A 23,348-nucleotide genomic window follows, 5' to 3' on the forward strand; every position below is an offset into this window, starting at 1 on the left:
AAAGAAAAAACTAAAGAAGGATAAAGAAAAATAAAATAAAAGGACTTTTGGCTCTCTCTCCTGCAGCTACATAGGATATTCATTTCTTAAAGTCCAACCACTCTATCTTCTATAAACCAGTATATATTTTTTTCAAATTTCAAATCCAGATATTAAATTTTATCTTTTGCACAGAAGTCCACAAAAAGTTTTTGCCATATTAATTCATTCGTCGTTTAAGGTGCCAGGATATTCGTCATCATTTTTGCCCCGACAGACTAAAGGCCCCTTCAGACTCGTGTGTGTGTGTTTTACAACATATCATTGACTCATTAAAAGTGCATCTGTGGTGAATAGCGTTGCCATATCTGGAATTTCCCGGACATCGCCGGAACACGGTAATCAGAAGCAGTATCCGGGTGGAAATCGCTGGAATGTCCAGGAAAATATGGACCTATGGCAGCCCATGTCGGAAAAGCACAACAACTTTGCCCAAAAATGCTCAACAACTTTTGTGTCTGGATTTTCGCCTTTTTAAATATGGCACTCTAGTGACGGATTTTTACTGTGTGTGTGTGTGTGCAGAAACTACCTTATAGTAAAATTCGCATTTCTTCCTCCTCTCACTTTTACCTCTGGCCCTGCACACCACTGCCATGTGGCCCTTCAGAAATTGCCCAGCACAGAATGCATCCCTCCAGCTGAAGAATATTCCCCAGGGCCCACACCACCTGCCTGATTCTGTTAGAGGCTTTTGGGCAAGTATTTGGGAATCATAAATTCACTGGACCGCCTTTAACAACTACAACAACAAATGTTATCAGGCTGAAGGAGATGAAATCTTCCAGACTCTGGGCAGGCTTTAGCTGAAAAGGATTTTGCAATTGTTATTCAACCAGAGAAGGTCTAGATTTGGGGGTGTGGAAGGAGGCCAGTGAACCCTTTTTGCCTGGAGGACAGAAATAAGGAGCAGCGGTGGCGGCGGCAGAGGAAGACAGATGCAGGAGGCAAGACAATCCCTTTGTTTTCTACATCAAACTGGCAGCGGTGTGTTTACTTTCCAAACAGCCAGAGGGACAGCCATCCCACCCCTCACTGATTTGTCCGGCCCAGCTGTGGGAGCAGAGGTGCAACCCCAGGGGTGACGTTATAAATCAGGCCCTGGTTTTTTAAAAAATCATGATGCAAAAGGAAAACAACAAGGCAGGCATCTCCTGCTGCCAGAGAGCCCTGCGCTTCCCCTGTGGCTGTGAGCCTCAAGACACTTGATCCGGACAAGTCCAGTTGAGCTGACCAAGTTACTAGTCCTCAAGGCTCCTCCTCGCCAGATCAGTAAATAGAACGCTTGCGATCTTAAACCCACTAAAGCTGGAGGTTTTGAGTTGACATAAGATGAACCCCATGGCAGGATCAGAACTAAGCCCATATAGCACTGTATTTGTTGTTGTTTAGTCGTTTAGTTGTGTCCGACTCTTCGTGACCCCCTGGACCAGAGCACGCCAGGCACTTCTGTCTTCCACTGCCTCCCACAGTTTGGTCAGACTCATGCTGGTAGCTTCGAGAACACTCTCCCACCATCTCGTCCTCTGTCGTCCCCTTCTCCTTGTGCCCTCCATCTTTCCCAGCATCAGAGTCTTTTCCAGAGAGGATTCTCTTCTCATGAGGTAGCCAAAGTCTTGGAGCCTCAGCTTCAGGATCTGTCCTTCCAGTGAGCACTCAGGGCTGATTTCCTTCAGAATGGATAGGTTTGATCTTCTTGCAGTCCATGGGACGCTCAAGAGTCTCCTCCAGCACCAGAATTCAAAAGCATCCATTCTTAGGCAATCAGCCTTCTTTATGGTCCAGCTCTCATTTGCATACATCACTACTGGGAAAACCATAGCTTTAACTATACGGACCTTTGTCGGCAAGGTGATGTCTCTGCTTTTTAAGTAAGATGCTGTCTAGGTTTGTCATTGCTTGCCCAGCAAATGTCTACAGGATGCCCACAAGCAAGGACCTCCTTACCAACTGGTACTCTCTCAAGCATACTATCTCTGATGCTGGAGTCTGAACACAGCCATTGTAGCTATTGATAGTAGCTATTGATAGCCTTACACACCACAAATTTGTCTTATCCTCTTTTAAGGCCATTCCTGTCTCGCTTTACAGGCTGAGGGAGCTAGTGTTTGTCTGCCGACAGCTTTCAGGGTCATGTGGCCAGCAGGACTAAACTGCTTCTGGCGCAACGGAACACTGTGACAAGTTGCAGAGCGCATGGAAACGCCTGTATACCTGAAGGAGCGTCTCCACCCGCATCGTTCAGCCCGGACACTGAGATCCAGCGCCAAGGACCTTCTGCCGGTTCCCTCATTGCGAGAAGTGAGGTTACAGGGAACCAGACAGAGGGCCTTCTCGGTAGTGGCACCCGCCCTGTGGAACGCCCTCCCTTCAGATGTGAAGGAAATAAGCAGCTATCCTCTCTTTAAAGACATCTGAAGGCAGCCCTGTTTAGGGAAGTTTTTAATAATGAATGCTGTATTGTTTTTAACACTTGATTGGAAGCCGCCCAGAGTGGCTGGGGAAACTCAGACAGATGGACGGGGTATAAATAATAAATTATTATTATTATTATTATTATTATTTACCTTCCCGATGCAGTGGTACCTATTTATCTACTCATGCTGGTATGTTTTTGAACTGCTAGGTTGGCAGAAGCTGGGACAGAGCAACGGGAGCTCACCCTGTTGTGTGGATTCGAACCGCTGACCTTATGATCAGCAAGCTCAAGAGCTTGAAACCACTGTGCCCCCCACGTCGCTTTCAAAGAGGTAAATCCTACTTTGCAATCAATGGGGCCTTTCAGAGTTTGAACATGGATTACTAACCTCCTCCATTCTCTACATTCTCTGGTTTAACCAGTTTATGGGCCCCAGGCCCCACCTGTGTGTTTCCACCTAGTAAAGAAGAAGAAGAAGAAGAAGAAGAAGAAGAAGAAGAAGAAGAAGAAGAAGAAGAAGAAGAAGAAGAAGAAGAAGAAGAAGAAGAAGAAGAATTTATTATTTGTACCCCGCCCATCTGGCTGGGTTTCCCCAGCCACTCTGGGCGGCTTCCAACAAAGATTAAAAATACATTAGCATGTCACATTAAAAACTACTCTGAACAGGGCTTCCTTCAGATGTCTTCTAAATGTTAGGTAGTTGTTTATCTCTTTGACATCTGATGGGAGGGCGTTCCACAGGGCGGGTGCCACTACGAAGAAGGCCCTCTGCCTGGTTCCCTGTAGCTTGGCTTCTCGCAGGGAGGGAACCGCCAGAAGGCCCTCGGCGCTGGATCTCAGCATCCGGGCAGAATGATGGGGGTGGAGACACTCCTTCAGGTATACTAGGCTTCTTTCCCATAGGTTTTCCCCTCTGTGAACAGACAGGTGTTCTGTTTCCCCATAATTTAATTTTATAACCCAATCCTGGACCATCTCCTGGCTACATGTCACAGGAATCTTGCAGCACTGGGTCCAGCTTTGCTCGAAAAATATCTGCTTTTGGACGCACACAATATTCTGCACCCTTCTGAGGTGTGTGGTGTTGCTTCTCTGCATTGGCTGTGGTGCATAGGAAATCAGGTGAATTATTTTTTATTTATTTATCCAGTGTACAAATGGTGCTATTGCCTACAGTGGTAGATTTTTTACAATGCAATTGGATACATGTCTGCTCAGAAAAGTAAGTATAGAATTGCAACTTAAAGAGTGTTCCCTTTCAAGTCACTGTTAAATGGAGACAGTAGGATTTTTTTTAATTAAAAAAATAAATCATATTTCATGTGCTAATTAGCCAACCAAGGCTTTGTTTTCTATCTATTAGTTTCTTGCTGATTGATCCTTGCCCCTCTAGAGGTGTTGATACAATTATCACCAATTAGCTACAGTAAAACATTAAAGGTGTACCTAATTAACACATATTATGCTCTAGTTATCACAGTGTACTTTTTTTTGCATCTCATTGCCATTCAACTCTCAGCACGAAATGTTCTCCGTTATATACCCATCAACTGAAAATTTGCTTCATGCAACGTTTTGCAAAACCTTGTGCCATAATTAATTTGTTAGCCTTTCGGCGGCCATATAACCCTTCGATGGTTGGCACTTTTTTAATATAAAGGGACCATAGCTGCCATCCTAGTCACACTTAACTTGGGAATAAATCCCATTGACCTCTATGGCAGTGTTTCCCAACCGGTGTTCCGCGGCACACAAGTGTGCCATGAGACGTTGGCTGGTGTGCCGTGGGAGGGAGGCGGGCGAGTCGGGCGGTGAGAGGCGGCGGCGGCGAGGATCCGCGTCGAGCCGGGGGCGGCTCCGCGGTGGTGGTGCCGAGGTTTCTCTCTCCATTCTCCCCTCACACACACACAGGATCAGCTGACAGGACCCAGCCAATGGGGCGGCGGCGGGGCAGCGCGTGCAAAAGGGAGGAGCGCGAGACAGCGGACGAGGAGGAGGCCGGCATGTCCGGGCAGCAGCAGCAACAACAGCAGCAGCAACTCCCGGCGACGGCTCCTCAAGCCCCGGGCAACCCTACTCCCTCACCGGCCTCGGCCGCCCTCCTGCTCCACCCGCCGCCGCCTCCCCCGCCGCCGCCGGCCACCTCGGCCCTGCCGCCGCCCCCTCCTCCGCCCGCTATCGCCGCCACCACCACAACAGCCGCCGCCGCCTCAGCTGCCGCCGTCCCTCAGTCCCTCGCTTTGCTGCCTCCTCCCCCCCCCACCCCCAAAGCTTGGAGGTTCCCCGGCAAGGGGGAGGGGGAAAAACTGAAAACTTTCACTTTCGTGCGTCCCTCCCGGCGTGACGCTGCGCGCTGACGTCACGGGGCTGTAATGGTGGTGTGCCGCGAGATTTTTTTCATCAAACAAGTGTGCCTTTGCCCAAAAAAGGTTGGGAAACACTGCTCTATGGGACTTGCTTCCAAGTCGACATTTGCCTACAGTTAAGCCTGCACAGAAGTCGAACTCACATTGGCAGGTGTGCAATCTCAACTCCGCAGCATCGCTGCCGGCAGAATTCAATGTGAGGGTTGTTTCAACTTTTAACTGCTCCTGTTGCATGGTGAATTTAATGAGATTGTGGTTTGTTCCCCCCCACCCCCGCTCAAAATAAATGTTTATATCTATATCTATCCATCCAGTAAAAAGGTAAAGGGTAAAGGGACCCCTGACCATTAGGTCCAGTCGTGACCGACTCTGGGGTTGCGGCTCTCATCTCGCTTTACTGGCCGAGGTAGCCAGCGTACAGCTTCCGGCTCATGTGACCAGCATGACTAAGCCGCTTCTGGTGAACCAGAGCAGCGCACAGAAACGCCGTTTACCTTCCCACCAGAGTGCTACCTAGTTATCTACTTGCACTTTGATGTGCTTTCGAACTGCTAGGTTGGCAGGAGCAGGGACCGAGCAACGGGAGCTCACCCCATCGCAGGGATTCGAACTGCCGACCTTCTGATCGGCAAGCCCTAGGCTCTGTGGTTTAACCCACAGCGGCACTCGCATCCATCTATAAACCGCTAGCCAATAAATTTCTTTGACAGCTTTGGCTCATTCCTCAACCCCCACTAGGGGGAGCCATGTAGGAAATGTGTCTTTTTGGGGAGAATCGCTGCCCATAGGTGCCAACTCCCTGGGGCCCTGGGTGCCTGAGAACCCACAAAATTGCCCATGAAAGCGCCGGGCACCCACAAATTTCAGTGCCAGGGCCATACAAGCTGCATGGCGATCACGGCCCCCGGGAACCCACGGTCGCAGGGCCAAGCTGACACTCCTATTGTGCTTTCTGTGTTCTGATCAGCTCACGTGATTTCATTTGCAGAGAGAGGTTGGTTGTTATATGAAATAAATGGACCTAGGGAGTAATAATGCAAAACCCTTTGGTTCGAGAAAGGAAAGGAGCGGGGAGGGAGTGGGGAGTCATTTTGAAACAGAAAGTGAAAGGGGGAAGAATAATCACAGCAAAAACTCCGCACTTCCTCACAAGCTGATGTTGAGTGCATGTAGCTTAGAATGAAGGGCTTGGCCAAACCGCACTTGCCCTCCGCTACTGGAACTTATTGTTCTCCACTCGGAACCTGCAAAGACTCCCCAGCTCTCTCTCTCTAGGCAAGAGGATTCTTCAAGGAGGGAGCTGAGCTTTTGCCCAAGGCCTGATCTGGGAACTCAACTTTGCATTCTCACAGTTGAGCCAGCCATGGCTACCCTGAACGCTCAGCTGTGCAGAGCGCCGGTCCCGTCAAAATCAGCGGGACTTACTTCTGAACAGGCACATATAGGATTGGGATAGGGGTTCAAGGTGAGCAGCAAGGCAGGCAAGTTTGCTGATGACACCAAATTATTCGGCGTGGTTAAGACAGAAGAGGGATTTGCAAGGAACTCCACAAGGAGCTTTTCAAATTGGGTGAACGGTCAGTAAAATGGCAAATGCGGGAGAGCTGGTGTGGTGTAGTGATTAGGGCATGGGTAGGCAAACTGAAGGGACGTGGGTGGCGCTGTGGGTTAAACCACAGAGCCTAGGACTTGCCGATCAGAAGGTCGGCAGTTTGAATCCCTGCGACGGGGTGAGCTCCCGTTGCTCGGTCCCTGCTCCTGCCAACCTAGCAGTTCGAAAGCACATCAAGTGCAAGTAGATAAATAGGTACCACTCTGGCGGGAAGGTAAGCGGCGTTTCCGTGTGCTGCTCTGGTTCGCCAGAAGCGGCTTAGTCATGCTGGCCACATGACCCAGAAGCTGTACGCCGGCTCCCTCGGCCAATAAAGCGAGATGAGCGCTGCAACTCCAGGGGCGGCCACGACTGGACCTAATGGTCAGGGGTCCCTTTACCCTTTACCTTTACCTAGGCAAACTAAGGCCCGGGGGCCGGATCTGGCCCAATCGCCTTCTAAATCTGGCCCACAGACGGTCCGGGAATCAGCATGCTTTTACAGGAGTAGAATGTGTCTTTGTATTTAAAATGCATCTCTGGGTTATTTGTGGGGCATAGGAATTTGTTCAATTTCCCCCAAAAAATATAGTCCGTCCCACCACAAGGTCTGAAGGACAGTGGACCGGCCCCCTGCTGCAAAAGTTTGCTGACCCCTGGATTAGGGTATCACACTAGGGCCCGGGGAACCACTTGTCCAGTTAAGCTCACTTGGGCCAATCACATTCTCTCTGCCTCACCTACCTCAAAGGCTTGTCGTGAGCCTGAGCTGGCAGTGACTGACCAGGAGTGAAACCTTGGAGTTGTGGCGGATCACCGGATGAAGGCGTAGCCAGTAACACAAATTTCGCCCTTAAGCTTTTTCCGCATGTCCTCAGATGTGGCACTGGAAGAAGAGGGAAAAATCTCGCCCTCCATTTCCCACCAGAGTAGATTTATGGGGTCTTGTTTGGAAACAGACTGTTGGAAAGGACTGTGAGATATTAATCCCCATTTGGGACAACTGCATATTCTTGCATCGCAGGACTTCAGGGTCCCTTCCAACTCTGCAATTCTAGGATTCTAAGATTCTAAGTCTTCTTCAACCAGTTTTGGACTCCCAAGTCCCATAGGTCCCAACACTGCTGTAGTCCAAAGCATATAGAGGGCATCAGGCTGGAGGTGAAGGCTGCTCTACAAGGTCACAGCCTCCCTCCCACCGTCCCAACCCTGGCATTATAGTGATATTACTTTTCTTTATCGTTTACAGTGATGCACCATTCAGAGGCACAGACAAGCAGTTCTTAAATTCCGTTGATATCAGTGGAAAAGACAGCAAGACGCCAAAAGTGCTTAATGGTGTGCAGATTGTACATATTAATAACGCCGCTGGTGACATTAGACTATTTATTATTGTGTTCGTTGGTTCCCGCAAGTAAACATGGGGGGAGTGGAGTGCTGACAGATGTCCTCGGTAATTATTTTTCAATCTGGGTCCGTTTCTTTCTTCCCATGGGAGAGCCAAATATTCTCCTTCGGGCTTTGATAGGCGGCTGTTGTGTTGAGAAAGGAGAACAGCACACCATGCAGTCATTACGATATTTTTTTTTTGGAAGGACACACACACACACACACACACACACACACACACACACAATAGATGACAAGCAAAGGCAGCCCGTGACCCTTAAGTTGCACCCAGTCCTACAGGGTGAGGAGGAGCCAATTATGGGTGGCAACATCCTAAATTTAGGGCCTAAATATTGCACTGCCCCCACATCAAACTCCTCTTCCTGTGGAGACAAGGAGTGGGTGGGGGGGGGGGGAAGGTTGAGAAATTGCCTGCAGTTTCTCCTGGAAGTGAAAAATAATGTTTACATCCCAAAGCTTGTGTAAGTGGCCAGAGGGGTTTTATAAGGTAAACCCGCAAGAATTATTGCTTGTAATCCTTTAACTGGTATGATGAATGCCTCTTGCAACATACTGTTTTGCTGGCATGTTATAATGCAGTGTTGACGCTTGTAATAAAATGTCAGAAAGATTAGTGTCTTGTATTTTAACACTTGAGAACCGCTCTCTGGCTGCAGAGAAGCCCTAAAATCCAAAATTAGTAGGTCAATAAATGGATGGGTCACCATGCCAAGTAAATTTGCACTTGTGGATCGCCATACCAAAAAAGTTGAGATCCGCTAGCCTAGGTGACGCATCCCTTTGTATTGGACTCGGCTATACAGCTGCAACGTTTTAAATGTGTTTTTAAGTGCAATTTACATTGCAACACTAGATGGCAATGGTGAGCCTTATGGAAAATTCAATGTATTTTTAAAAAGCATTTTCAGAACATTTTTTTATATGTGTGTAGATTCCACTTGTGTCTCCTACACCGCTCATCCTGACTTAACCCTGCTTTCTCTGCCACAGGCTGTGGGTCAAGGGATGCTATATTTGGCCGCCCTATTTATTTTGGTGATTTGGGGCGGGGGGGCGGGGCGGTGGACCCGAGAAATAAATCTGAAGAATGTGTGGGATTAACTCGCCACCTTTTCGTCCCCACCTCCCTTCCTGCAGCCGTTGATTCTTCCACAGCCCAAGACCTGTAGTATAAACATTGCAGTGACTTAGATAAACATGCACTTAATGATGCAAAACGCTAACAGGGGAGATAAGGGTCATTAGCTGCAAGAAGAAACTGGAAATAAAATTGGGGTGGGGAAGGAGAGATGAGACGGTGGGCACGAGAAAGAGCTTTTCTCCTCCCTCTCTTCTGCCATAAAATCAGCTCCTAGTTGCATTTCTGCAACTCTCTGGCTATAAGGCGGCTGGCCCCAGGAGACTGGAATTAAACCCTGTATTCGGGAGGAAAAGTTTCAGATAACACTAAAAACAAAATTAAAAACTCAAAGACACTCCAGACACGCAGCAAATGTTTATGGCCACAGCCCTATGCTCACTTACTTGGCAAGATGTCCCATTGGGGGAGAGCGAGATTTACTTCTGAGAAATCAGGCCAAAGATTTTCTAAGCAAGTTACTCAGGATAAAACTTTCCTGCTTGGAATAGAGCTTACTCCCAAGTAAATGCCCTGTACTGGACTTGAAAGCTTTTCCCCCTTTCATTTTGAAAGCTTTAAAGTGAAGTACCTGAATTTAAATAATAGAAGAATACAGATGCAATCCCTTGCAGGCTTATGTAGGAATGAGATCCACTGAGTGGAGTAGGACATTGGAGTAAAATTTGCAAACTGGCAAATGTAAACAAACACAGATATACTCAACCCCTGCCTCTTCCACATGGAAAGCATTGATCAGATACGTGGTTTGGTTCAGTAAAGACTCCTAAGAGACTTCAGCAACAGGATTATACTGGGTGAAAACTAGAATCCACTTACAAACCTTGTTGGGAGTCATAGGATTCATAGATACTGGTGAGTTCAGGGTTTGTGGGCTTAACAAGATGGGGCTGGAGGGTTTAATTTTCAACTCACTCGCTTCAAAGCAAGTCCCACTGAATCCAACAGCATTAGGATCACCCGGCAAACCACCACATTGGTGATTTAAAAGCCGGTTGTGCCATTTTGAAAGCTCAATGTGGAGGCGAAAAGACGTTCCACATTACAAAAAAGCAAAACGCCAACACATACATATTGAGTTATTAATATCAGGGCAGCTCAATCCCCTCTGAGAAAGCAACTTGAGGACAAGGCTAATTTCCCTGAGTCAGAAACTCCACCCCACTTAAAGGACAGGATGCTCTTTAAACATGCTCTTCTACATTTGGTGAGGCATAAATGTTGACAGAATTGCAGTCTTTATGCCTCTTTTCTGTTTTTGTTTGTTTGTTTGTATAAAAAAATGGCCTTCCCTGGGCCACAATCCTTGGCTTGGCGCCATGGCTGTGCACCACTGAAATTGCTTTGTGCAATTCGCTCATTCATTGCAAACTGGACTTGCACATTGGCAATGTAGATTTAGGGGTTGCATCCACAGTTGAGCCAAATCATATGGACAGAGTCCAGCAAAATATGAGGAAGAAGAAGAAGAAGAAGAGTTTGGATTTGATATCCCGCTTTATCACTACCTGAAGGAGTTTCAAAGTGGCTAACAATCTCTTTTCCCTTCATCCCCCAGTGAGTGGGGCTGAGAGACTTCAGAGAAGTGTGACTGGCCCAAGGTCACCCAGCAGCTGCATGTGGAGGAGCGGGGAATCGAACCCTGTTCACCAGATTACGAGTCCACTGGAAGGACCATGGCTCAGAGGTAGAGTATCTGCTTTGCATGTTAAAACCCTAGCTGCAATTTTTGGCATCCCTGGGGAGGGAGGGAACTAGCCCTGCCTGAAACCATTAAGAGTCCCCCCCAGTCAGTGTGGGCAGTGCTGAGCTAGCTAGGCGAATGGTTTCATTTAGTACAAGGCAGTTTTCTGCCTTCCGAAAATTAAGCCCATCCAAGACACCATATCTTGGGAGTAAATCTCCATTAAAATCTAAAATCCAGTGAGAATTGCAGCTTCCTCTACTGTGTCCTTAGATAGACATACATGCCATAGTATAATACCCTCCAACATTTCTCCAATAAAAATAGGGATGCTCTATATAATAATAAAGGGACGCGGGTGGTGCTGTGGGTTAAACCACAGAGCCTAGGACTTGCTGATCAGAAGGTCGGTGGTTCGAATCCCCGCGACGGGGTGAGCTCCCGTTGCTCGGTCCCAGCTCCTGGCAAACTAGCAGCTCGAAAGCACGTCAAAGTGCAAGTAGATAAATAGGTACCGCTCCAGCGGGAAGGTAAACGGCGTTTCCGTGCGCTGCTCTGGTTCGCCAGAAGCGGCTTAGTCATGCTGGCCACATGACCTGGAAGCTGTACGTCGGCTCCCTTGGCCAATAAAGCGAGATGAGCGCCGCAACCCCAGAGTTGGTCACGACTGGACCTAATGGTCAGGGGTCCCTTTACCTTTACCTTTAAATAAATAAATAAAAATAATAATTACTATTTATGCCCCTTCCCTCTTGAATATGTTTCCCCAGCCACTCTGGGTAGTTTCCAACATATATAAAAACTTCCCTATATAGGGCTGCCTTCAGATGGCTTGAGGAGTTGGATGATTCCATACTCTCTGACATTTCTCTGTTGAAAATAGGGACATCCTACCAAACGTTCCAACATTTCTACAATGAAAATAGGGGCATCCTATGGAAAAGCGGGACATTCCGGAATCGAATCAGAAACCGGGATGGCTTCTGTAAGCGCAGGACTGTCCCTGGAAAATAGGGACACTTGGAGGGTCTGCGGTATAAAATCATAGATTTGTAACAAAGAATTGTAGAGTTATTCCAGAATACTTTCTTCCCACTCTCCGGAGTAAATGTGAAGAGTAGTAAATTACTTATTTCTGAGTAAGTTTGAACAGCACCAGCTGCAATTCAAAAAGGTATTTGTTAGGGAGTAGATCCCACTAGGCCTTATTCCAGAAATAAACATGCCTACATTCCTGCTAATTGATCCACTGGTTTCAATGGGTTCCATCCAAGCCTACAGGTCACCATCTCCCACTGAGATCAGGGGGGACGTGATGAAAGTGCTTAGCTGAACTGCCTTCTCAATTTTTCACACACTTCCCATTGAATGTTTATTCTCTCTATTGATGAATGCTTTCTAAACACAGGACAGAGCCCATAAATTATTTTAAAGCAAGGGGGAGAGGGGAGAGTCGGAAGTCAACAGCCATAGTGGACAGGACCATTTGCCTCGGAGAAAGAATCGGGTTGGAATTGGGTTTTAACAACTTTTATCTCCCTCCCAAAGGCCTTCACTGAAAGGCTAAGGGGGAGTAAACAGACTTAAAACCCCAACTTCAGAAGTAACCTTCAGGCCTTGACAGACTAGCAGGGAAGGGAGGTGTGTTTGCGAAGATATAGGCTACTTGTTAATCTATTTATAAAGAAATAAAAATATTAGACTTTTATGTTTTCAATCTTCTTATCATGATTTAATTTAGACTTCTTTGGGTACAAGAAACCTGGAAAGAAAAAGCACATGCTACTATTGGTAACAAAAATCAAATTGCCACTTTGATTTTTATTCCCCCCCTGTATATTTTTGCAAGCCAAACTAGGAGGTGAGGTGGGAAGGAGGTAAAGTTGAGACAGACAGAAAGAAAACCTATAAAAAGAACGTGGGTTATGGTAGATATATGTCTGGGTAAAATTGTTCCTATTTTTGTCGTCGCTGTGTTTTGTGTTGTTGTGTTGTGTTTTTTTTAAAAAGAGTCACATGGATTAATTGCCTAAATTCACCACAAACGTAAAAATGACTGACATGAGTGTACCGTCACACTTAAAATTTACTCTAACGTAAAAAGGCCTCACACGATCTGCGTTAAGACATAGGCACTTACATTCTTCACCTAATACTGCATCAGCATCATCTTTTCAGTTTTTAAGCTACTTCAAAATCTTTTTCAGAACGCTACATCTGACCAAGAAGAAAAATGTAAACTTAAATTTGCCCTCGCCAGATCTCCAAACTTTCAAAACAAAAGTTTTAAGATACGCTACTCCTCTTTCAACCCCCCCAACCCCCGCTTTCATATTTCCTAAGAATTCAAAGCCAGGACAACAACTTCACTACTGCCTATGGAGGCAGCCCAAGACACACTTACTAGAAAGTAAAGGCTGAAGAATTATGCAGGCTTAGTGCTGGTGGGGTGGGGTAAGCCCCATTTAAATGACTTCTGAGTAAATATGCACAGGATTGTTCTGCCAGTCCCACTGACTTTAGGAGGACTTAATTTCCCAGCGAAGACACTTCCCAGTTCCTGCTTAAAATATTCCCCCCATACACACACTATTATAGTGTACAGGAAAGGGAACAGACAAGATCCAGCCAAAAAACCAAGCACTTTATATAAAGCTCAACACTCATATTTAAAAACTTATACGCTTGATTTCGCTGGGTGATGCCCACCAACGTTTTAAATAAAAGAATTCATTTGTAATTCTAGCTGACAAGCATGCATATATATATATATATATATATATATATATATATATATATATATATATATGAAGAAATGTGAGACACAAATGGAGGGAGGCAAAGGGGTGTGCCTGTTGTGTGTGTTGGGGGGGTGTTGTTTTGTTTATAGCATGCCCATGGGTGTGTGCTATATCTGTTTGGCTTCCGCTAAGACATAATGACAAGGATGTCGGGAGGAGAGCTGGATAAATGAGATGTGGAGACAGGCCTTTGTGGGGGTCAGAGAAGAGCTTCGGAAGAGATCTTTAGAAGTCACTTAAGAATCGCCAGGTGAACTCTCGGGAAACAAAACAAAACCGAGTGGGTTGGGCAATGGGAGCAGGAAGGAAAAATAATTCATGACAATGTCCCCTTATTTACAAACCACTGGGTGGTGGTGGTGGTGGGAGAAACCCCCATCCCTGTCTCTCCGGATTATGAACCCAAGTCCACCAAGCTGGAGGTGAGAGGGCCTAGGAGAGAGTCCTGCAGTTGGTGCTGGTGGGCTTGGAGGCCGTGAGTCGCCTGGGAGGCGGACAGCCCCGTCAAAGAATAGGTGGAGTTTCTGGCATGGCTGAGGCTGCCCTGGAGCAGGAGGATTGAGTTCTGATCCGGACTCTGTGGGGGCGAAAACTCCTCTTCCGAGCTGGACATGAGCGGCTTGGCCCCGTCCAGGGGAGACAGCTGGTTCTGTTTGTTTGTGGAAGTGTTGTTGTTCTCCGTATTCTCCCTGGGAAAAAGAGAGGCAGAGGAATGAGAAAGTGGTCATAGACCAAGCTGGTTGCAAAAGCAAGGGCCAAAGAGAGGAGGGAATGAATGTCCCATCAGCCTAAATTGGCAGAAATGCAATTACGCAAGGGGAAAACTCTACCGAAAGTTCACTGTCACTCGCTCAAGCCACCAGCGGTTTTAAAGTCCCGGTGCTGGAAGTACTTACTCCCAAGTAAGCCACGTAGTGGAATCACAGTGTGTGGGGAGGAGAGCTCTGCATGCAGCTAAACACCATTTATACAGCCATTCTACACCACAAAAGGAGGTTTTGGGGGGCACAAATTTCAGTATGGTGTTTCTCAACAGATATAAATCACGTTGAAATTTTGCTCAGCTTATTTTCAAGGAAACTGTACAATAGAATCTGTTTGTCGTGGTGCACGGCCAGATCCTACCGCTCATCTATTCAGAATTAAGCGCCCACCCTGCTGTGTTCAATGGGGCCTAAGATCTATGCTCAAGATCCCTTCTTTTTAAGGCTGCTCTGTTGAACACTTTGCCTTGGAAGTCCCACTGAAATCAGTAGACCTAACTTCCATGAATGTTCAGGGTTTGAAGGGCAAAAACTGAAAATTCGTTGACTTTTGTTTTCTGGGGGAAAGTCAGATATTTGTCTTGAGTATCAAGGCAGTCCTTCTATCAGGTTAAATAACCCCCTTTTAGATCTTAAGAAAGATTTAGATTAATGGGACTCGCTTCCAAAGGAGAATGTTGTACATTCAGAGTATAACAGCGTAGGAACAAAAGTCAGAGAAAAGGTGAGGGAAACTTCCAAAAATTTCTGTTTTGTCGTGTTTTGAAATCAGTTGAGGAAAACACACAATTTATTCTCCTTTTATCTTGCAAGTCACCTTGACAGTGTTTTTGCCCTTCAAGGCAGCCTAAAAGCTATTTTAAATGCTTGGCCTTTTTTTAAAATAAAAAAGCAACCTTTTTTTTTTTACAAATGTGAAAAAAGACAGGATAGGTCCAAGATCAGGTTGAAGCCAAAGTGCGAGAGATTAAGACTGGATTATCAGTGGAGGAAGAGTTGAGAAAAGCAACTGCTTTAGTAGTTGGCTGGCTCATGCCCTAAATAACTTCAAAGAAAGGGTTTTTAAAAACCACACCTAGAACCCCAAAAGAGGACACCAGTGAGGATCAAGGCTGAAAATATTTCACATTAGCTCAGAGGATGGACAATACTGTCCTGAGCTCCTAACATTTTCTGTAATAAATCTCCCCCACTCACCCTCGAGAAGCAAAAAGCATTTTATTTCGAAGGGGTGAATGCTAGAACCAGGATTTCTTAACTTGGTGGAACTTAGCCAGAAAGAGTGAAAGTTGTCCCCTTCCCTATAAAAATATATAATTGAGTCACTGTTTCTCTCCCCAACCCCTCCCTGCATGCAAAGAAATGTAAAAGAAAAAAACATCAATCCCTCCTGCGTGGTAGGCTGGTACAGACAACCAGGCAATCCCCGGATCGTCTGGAATGGAGACAGCAGAACACGGTCGCCTCTACATAAATGCAAACACGCAACCTTTTCCTTGCACTCTGGTGGGGGGAACGGAAGAAGCGAAAGCTGCGTCCGTCGCCCGTAGCAATTGCGGCTTCGTTGCCAAACAAGGGGAGGTAATAACTGCAGTTTAATATAGCGCCATTTCTATCCGGTCTAAGCACCAGAAAACCTGTTGTTTCACTCCTGGTAAAGGGGCATCTATTGCCCCCTTAGAGGTGATCTAGCGGAGGAGCTTTGCTTGGAAGTAAAGTAAGACCCGCGGCGTGTACAGCGTACGGAGGCTTCTCTCCTGCGGGCAGCTCCGTTGAGATGCGCGGGCAGCTTAAAAGCCGACCTTCCTGCGCCTCCCTTCTTTCTGCGCGGGTCTCCTTAACAGCGACTTTCGCTCGAGTCGAAAGTCTGCCGCTCTCTTCGAGGAACAAGCGATCGCGCCTGAAGGCAAGTGCGCATTCACACAACCTAGGTCAAACACGCGAGTCTCAGGCGGAGTAGAACGGCCAGACAAAAATTGGCAAGGGGGGCGGGGATTTCTCAGGCAGCCTTTCTGAACCCCAGATAGTCACTCGCCACTGAAGCTAGTCGGTGGTTTCTGCTTCCACGCAGGGTGCGCGTTGGGGAACTGGGTACAAAATCCCGATTATCAACAACACGCTGTAAAAAATAAATAAATCCATGGGACTGAATTTCAAACAGGGTGTTTAAAAATCGGAGTAATGAGCCCCACTGATTTCAAGCTGATGGGCCCACAGCTGAGCCCCTAAATACATTTGCTTGAAGGCAAATCATATCTCGGTGGTTCTCTTAACGTCCTTTGGGTTAAGTTTCCGACTTCATACTCCTTTGGCTGTTACACAGTCACACAATCTGTGAATTATAAATTGTTCCCTCTCTTACAGTCGATGTTTATGGCTGCAGTGAGAATTGCAAATCAATTTCCGTTATTAGGAGAGTGGAATCTCAGGGCATTAGTTAATCCGGATTAAGAAACGGAGTGGATCGGGAATGAACGGTTTGTATTTACAGCCAAGAAAAGGTATTGAGAATCTTCCCTACCGGATGAGTAAAAACAAGGGTATGAGAAATTATAATTTAAGTGAGCAGGCGGGGGCGCGCGCACCCCCCTTGCATTCACACGACCAAGAGCTCACGGAAAGATCTATACAGAGCTAGGCAGGCCAGAAGCTCAGACCTAACAACGTCTACTCAGAAGTAAATCCCGTTGAATCCAGTGGGTTTTACTCCCTAGTAAATGGGGTGAAGATTGCAGTGAGTATGGAGTGAATCTCTCCCGCAGAAATCAGGGGATCTCCAGAGAGTTTTCTTAGTGTGGATCGTGCCCACGGCCTCAGGTGGAGGAAGAAACCCCAAATAATGGTGTGTGTGTGCGCGCGCGCATGTGTGTGTTTTACAATTCTCTGAAGAGTGGTTCATATTTTAATAATGGCTTCATCGTTGCAGCTGCCACGTTTTTGGCCTCCTATTTAGACAGCTGCAGCCGGAACATCTCAGCCGAAGTGATGTCAGTGTTAGCTTAGGTGAAGGAGACGCGGGTCTAGTCGGCGCGTCCACGTCGCGGCGTCGAAAAATAAAATGCATTTGGAAAAGCTGTGTCTCTGCACAGCCGCTTCCAGCAGCACAACCCTCTAAATGTTTAGGATGGGAGCTAAAAATAATAAATAACCGCCGAAGACCTTCGCTCTTTTGGAAAACGGAGCTTTCAACTCTGGAATGCTCAGGATGCGGGGGAAAAAGCCGCAGAAAAGAAAGAAAAAAACATTTCAAGGCAGTTTCGCAAGCGACGCGTTAAACCGGTTAGGGCCTTTCCCCGGGAACCTAAACCGAGCCACAAGGTTCAGTTCGGCTTTTTGAAAATAAATAAATAAAATGGTTGCTCTTCCCTCCCCACAAGATTCAGAAGCGTGCACAAACAGAGCGAGCAAAAGAGGTCAACGGGGTTTTTGCAACATCAGGTGTCAAAAAGTATTTGCCAAAGTGTAAATACCGAAAAATTTAGGCTAATTGATTTATTAGAACGAAAGCTATTAAGCTGAGTTGTTATTGTTATTTTTAAAGTATCCCTCCAGCTTTCTAGCCTACATTCACACGTTACGCCTTCCCCGGAAAAGAAGAGGTCGAGCGCGCCTGCGGAGATCCCCTCTGCTTACCCAAACCTCGGAGTCCCCTCGGACTAACTCCCAAGCGCATGGATCAGGTGATTGGTTTTTTATTCCTTTTAAAACCTTTCTGTGCTGTTAAGATGACATTTACTCGAGGGGAAATGTCCCGATCCATGCCAAGTTTAATCAGAATCCGGGGGGGGGGGGAGTTGTCCCAACAATTGACCAGTAGGCAAGGACGTGGACGTAGTTTCTTCTCTGGGTACAGAAAAAACTATAACCGTTAAAAAAAATGAAGTGGAACACATAAAGATCAACGCGGCTCCTTACTTATATTATTACGGTATATGTATTTATTATATCCTGAACTCTTAATGGGTGGAGTTTCTCCTATAGGCACCAGTTTGTTTGTTTGCTTGCTTGCTTGTTTATTCAACTGAATGCGAGTCCAGAAAAATCTGGGGAAAGTGACGTTTTTATATACGTTATTATGTTTTTATATACGCTGGAAGCTGCCCAGAGTGGCTGGGGCAACCGAGTCAGACTGGCGGGGTACAAATAGCATCATCATCATCATCATCATCTAGTTCCATCTCCAGAGCGAAGCAGGACTAACAGCAAGCTAGGAACGAGTCTCTCTCTGGATGCGCTGTTTGTGCCAAATGACCCATCTCTAACCAATGCACATTTACTTTGGGGGGGGGGTGAAGGCATCGTTTACCCCCCCCCTCCAGCCAGTAAAGAAGGCAAACTAACAAGAGAGATGGGGCAGGGGTGGGGATTAATACAGTATATGTATACTGTATATGTCACGTCCATGTATTCAAGATCTGATGGACAGGAAGGGCGCTGGGTCTCCTCGACCCCTTCCTTTCCCTCCCCTCTCGAGGCACTAACTTGTTACCGGCAGAGTAACATTAAGCCCAATCTTGGGACAGGAGATAACCGGGTCTCACAGATCTCCGGTTTCCCTCCCCTCTCTCCCTCTTCCGGGGTCCGGTTTGCAACAAATAATAATTTAAAAAAACAACAAAAAACCTCAGCAGCTGAAACCAGAGTCTGCGCCAATTCGTCCCAACTTCACAACAGAGGAGCCGCCAAGTTGGACACTCGGCCCCGAGGCTCCACCGGGATGGCAGATCCATTGCTCTGCAACCTTTTCTTTGAATTGCAAGCGCGCCCGGCCAAAAGTATCCTGGGAACTATAGCTTAAGGGTGCTGGGAATTGTAGCTCTGCGGGGGTCAAGTACAGCTCCCGGGATTCTTTGAATGCATGGGGTAGGGGGTGGGGAGAAAGCCTGGGATGTTATCCTTCGGCAATTTAGATTGTGACCTCTTGGGGCACGCATTTATTTCCCCCTCCTTCCCCTTCCGCCCCCGTTATTTTGATGCTGCTAAAAACCTATATAAAACAGAACCGCCTTTGAGGCCAGCATCCCACTCCGCCACGTAAAACCGGGTGGAAATAAGTTCCCCCGGACTTGGATAATGCAAGAATTATTGTGATACTAGGGGCTCATTTCTGCACCTACTGCCGAGTTTTGTGTGGGGAGGATCTGGGAGTCATCAATGGGACTGACACCCTAATCCTAAACACATGTAAACCTTCCTAAAGTCAAGTACGTCAATTTAAGCGGGGTGTGGCTGGGGTTGCAAGGAAGATAAACGACTCCCTATAACCTCACCCATCCAGCTCCTTTGATTAACCCCCTCGCGGTCTGCTAGGAGTGGGGGAAGTCTGCCCACAGCCTCCTGCATCACAGGATGGGGGGGGGGGAGAGAGAGAGAGCTTTGGAGACTGCTCCATCAAGCCTATGCGTGCATACTCGGAAGTTAAGCCCCACTGCATTCAATGGGGCTTACTCCCAGGTAAGGGACTGCAACCCCCAAGGCTGATCAGTGGGGGAAACTGAGGTTAGAATTCATCCTAATTCCATGATTTATCTTTTCAGCTTGGTTATTATTATTATAAAAGTGTGTTGAGGGTTGCAGTCTTTGTGTGCATATCTAAAAGCTTGTGGGCTTGCTGAGTTGACCTCCTGTCTAACCTATTGCTGGCCATTTTATATATATATATTTTAAAATCACAAGCACACTGTTCTCTGACGCACACTAACTCAGGAGTAAGCAAAGCCAAGAACACTGAGGCCTACTTTTGCCCAAACATGCTTAGGAGACTCAAGCTGCAAAGTCCTCTTCCAGCTTCCCTATCACCCTTCTCACCTCTTTGACCTCCAGTACTTTAAATTTTTATTTTTATTTTAAAAAAACCTACTCCAAAAGGGAAGTGGTGGCTCGCAGACTCACCAGGGAGCTAGCTTGGGTTTTCAAACAGTGCCAAACTGAGACACAACACTCCAGTCTGGAGACTTCTGAGCCCACAATAAACCCAGCGGAACCATAAACAAGAGAGGGTGTTATTCCTGGTCACTTTTATTTCCTTTGCTCATATGCCTCATCCTGTTGCAGCTTGGGAGATGTATCTAATAGGAAGGGGGCTTTTGCTGGAATTGGTGGGGGGGAGAGGATTAAAGGAGAGAGTGGAAGAATTACTGGGCACCAAAAGAATCAGGATAGCTTCTATCAAGTAGAGGGAACCCTGGACTAGCCCCCAGAGAGGAAAGGAAATGGGGAACAGAGGTGCAAATGGGACCTTATGCAGGATGTGCTGGTCTGGTTAGTGGGCTTCAGTCCACAGAAGTTTCTGCCCTGACAAATGTGTCGTCTTTTAAGGTGACAAAAGACTCTGATTTGTTTTCCTGCAAGAGACGGACGCAGCTGCCACTCTGGAAATCTTGGCCTTCCAGTTACCTTGTCCTTTCAATATATATATATATATATTTGCATAACCCCCCTAGGCCAAGCAAGACTGCAGTGACGTTTATTTATGCTGAGCGCCAGAAACTGTAACAACTCCACATCAGGAAAATGCCGCAAAGGGTGTGATTATTTTCATTCTCCTCCCTCAGGACATAATAGGAGGAAGGAGAAGTTTGGAAGCAACAATCAAGGGAAGGAGATGAGGAGGTTTGGAAAAGGCCCTCTTTCACCAAGACATGGCCTTTCTATGGGAAACCTGCTAGTACTCTTGACTAACAGGTATTTAACATGACACAGTAGGCTGTGCGAAGATTTCAGAAGCGAGTAAGAGCCCTCTAGGGACACGATCCAGGCCCATTTGAGCCCTGAAGGCCCAATGAGTTTCACCGTCATGGTGGCATGATGCAATCCTAACCATGTCCATTCAGAAGCAAGTCCCACTGAACTCAATGGGATTACTCCCAGGTAAAGCAGGGTTTAACATTCCTGTCTTAACCGTGTCACTAGGAACCTCCTCCTAGGCATGTCTATTGAGAGGCAAGTCCTTTAGGATTATTATTATTATTATTCCAGGTAATACCATTGCAGCCTAAAAATCAATGGGGATGGTAAACTGTATCGGCAAGTTTTTGACGTTTTGCTATGTTTTTATATGTACTGTATGCCGCCCAGAGTGGCTGGGGAATCCCAGCCAGATGGGTGGGGTATAAATAATAAAATCATTGCTGTTATTATTATAAACGCTAGGAATGATCATTTGGCATAGTTGGTAATGAATACAGGATACCATCCAGCCAAAGTTAAGATTTCCTATATAAATCGCCATAAATTTAGGCTCCAACGATATATCCAACATACCTGGGGGGCGGGGGGTGTTTAAGGCCCCACAAACCGCCCCAAAACCCAAACCTCTGAATAGACATGTATAAGGCTGCGATGCAAAAGTGCCTACCTGTGGCTGAATCCTACCTTACGTTATCTTATGGATAATTCCGGATAGCGGGAGCTTACGAGTGCTTACTCGGATGCAAGTCTCAGCGCGTTTAGCTGGGCTTGCTCTCTGTCTGTACGGCTGTCGGTCTGTCTGGAGGTCTCTCTCACACACACACCCCCACACACCCCAGATAAAGTTTGGTCGCCCCCTCCGCTCCTCCGACTTGCAAAACAGCAGCACCCACCTCTCTTTCGCCTCCGCCGCTCGGTCGCGCTGCCTGCGGTTTTTGAACCAGTTGCTGACCTGGGTGGTGGTGAGGCCGGTGGCTTCGGCCAGCTCCCTCTTCTCCCGGGGCGAGGGGTAAGGGTTGTGGGCGTACCACTCGCGCAGGACGCCCCGGGACTTCTCCTTGAAGCAGTAGCTGGTCTCCTCGCCGTCCCAGATGGTCCTGGGCAAGGGGAATTTCCTCCGCACGCGGTACTTGCCCACGGCGCCCAGCGGCCGGCCGCGCAGCTTCTCGGCTTCCACGTAGTGGGCCTTCAGCCACAACTGCTGCAGCTTGGGGTGGTTGTGCGGAGAGAACTGGTGGCTCTCGAGGATCTTGTACAGCTCGCGGAAGTTGCCCCGGTGGAAAGCCACCACCGCCTTGGCTTTCAGCACGCTCTCGTTCTTGTGCAAGTGGTCGCAGGCGGGCAGCGACCACAGGAAGCGGCCCAGCCTCTCCAAGTTGCCGCCTTGCTGGAGCACCTCGCAGACGCACGCCACTTGCTCCTGCGTGAAGCCGAAAGACGGCAGCATGGACATGGCGACGGGGGCGCCGAGCCGCCGACGGGGCGCCCGCCACCCGGCGCTCGCTTAGCTGGCCGGAACCGGCAGAAGGACCGGCGGGGCGGTGGGGTGGGGGGAGAGAGGAAAAAGCAGCGCTGGGCGCCGCCCCCCTCCCCACACAGGCAGAAGAAGGGGAGGCGCGCAGAGACTCACCCCCAGGCGCAAACTCCAAAAAGACCCTTGGCGAATCCAAGCGGCGAGGCAAAAGCGCCCCCGACAAAACCCAGCAAGCGAGGCGCAAAGGAACTGGATGCTCCGGCGCTGTCGCTGCAGGCGCAGGAAACTTTTGGGTCGGGATCTCCGACGGCAGCCAAGCTGAAAGCCTCCCCGTCGTCCTCCGGGCTCCCTTGGATTGGATGTTTGCAGCGCCCTATAGGAACGCGCGTCCAGCAAAGCAGCAGCTGCGCCCGGGAGAGGGAGAGCGAGAGCGCGCGCCGCCCAGGACGCAGCAGAAAAAAGCAGCCGAAGGAAGGCGCGGCCCGGCCTGGTTGGTTGGTGCGCGAGCGAGAGAGCGGGCGCTGCCGACTGAGGCTTGGCAAGGTCCGCTTCGCTGTGGCTCTGGCTGCAGCCGAGGGGCCGACTGAGTGGCGAAGAAAGGCGAAGGAGACAGATAGGGCGGCTCTTGGCCTCTCGCTCTCTCCTCCTCCTCCTCCTCCTCCCTCCAGAGGGGAGACACGTCAGGACCCTGCAATTCGAGCTGCTTCTCAAGTGTCACCTAAGGGGAACTAAACTCTGTGCAAATCAATTATTGCAGACTCTCTTTTTTTTAGAAGAAAAAAGAAAAAGACAGCCACCCATACCCAGCCCAGCTCTCCCCCCCTCCTCTGCGGGCCCATCTCTCCTCTAGCCAGTCAGCCAGCAAACCTCCTCTCCCTTCGTCCCCCCCCCCCGCCTTTTTTCAGACCTGCTCATTCCCGGTGAGCTCATATTTAATTACCTTAATGTTGAGAATGAATAAATGATGCCCCT

At 47.9% G+C, this 23,348-nt stretch overlaps 1 protein-coding gene across 2 annotated transcripts; it reads right to left on the bottom strand.

Annotated features, from left to right (window-relative positions):
- Positions 1-12,448: 12,448 nt before the first annotated feature.
- Positions 12,449-23,011, bottom strand: LOC308586983 (homeobox protein SIX1). Of its 2 annotated transcripts, none has more exons than XM_081194223.1 (2): positions 21,855-23,011; positions 12,449-14,137 (listed from the first exon to the last, which is right to left on the bottom strand). In XM_081194223.1, exons 1-2 carry the CDS (start codon positions 22,353-22,355, stop codon positions 13,781-13,783), a joined length of 858 nt encoding a protein of 285 aa, XP_081050349.1. In that variant the 5' UTR covers positions 22,356-23,011; the 3' UTR covers positions 12,449-13,780. The 2 variants fall into 2 exon arrangements, with proteins under 2 accessions (XP_081050349.1, XP_081050350.1); XM_081194224.1 differs by having other exon boundaries at positions 21,796-22,986.
- Between the last annotated feature and the right edge of the window lie 337 nt (positions 23,012-23,348).

The sequence above is a fragment of the Podarcis bocagei genome, assembly GCF_964188305.1.
Source record: "Podarcis bocagei genome assembly, chromosome: 1".
NCBI lineage: Eukaryota > Metazoa > Chordata > Lepidosauria > Squamata > Lacertidae > Podarcis > Podarcis bocagei.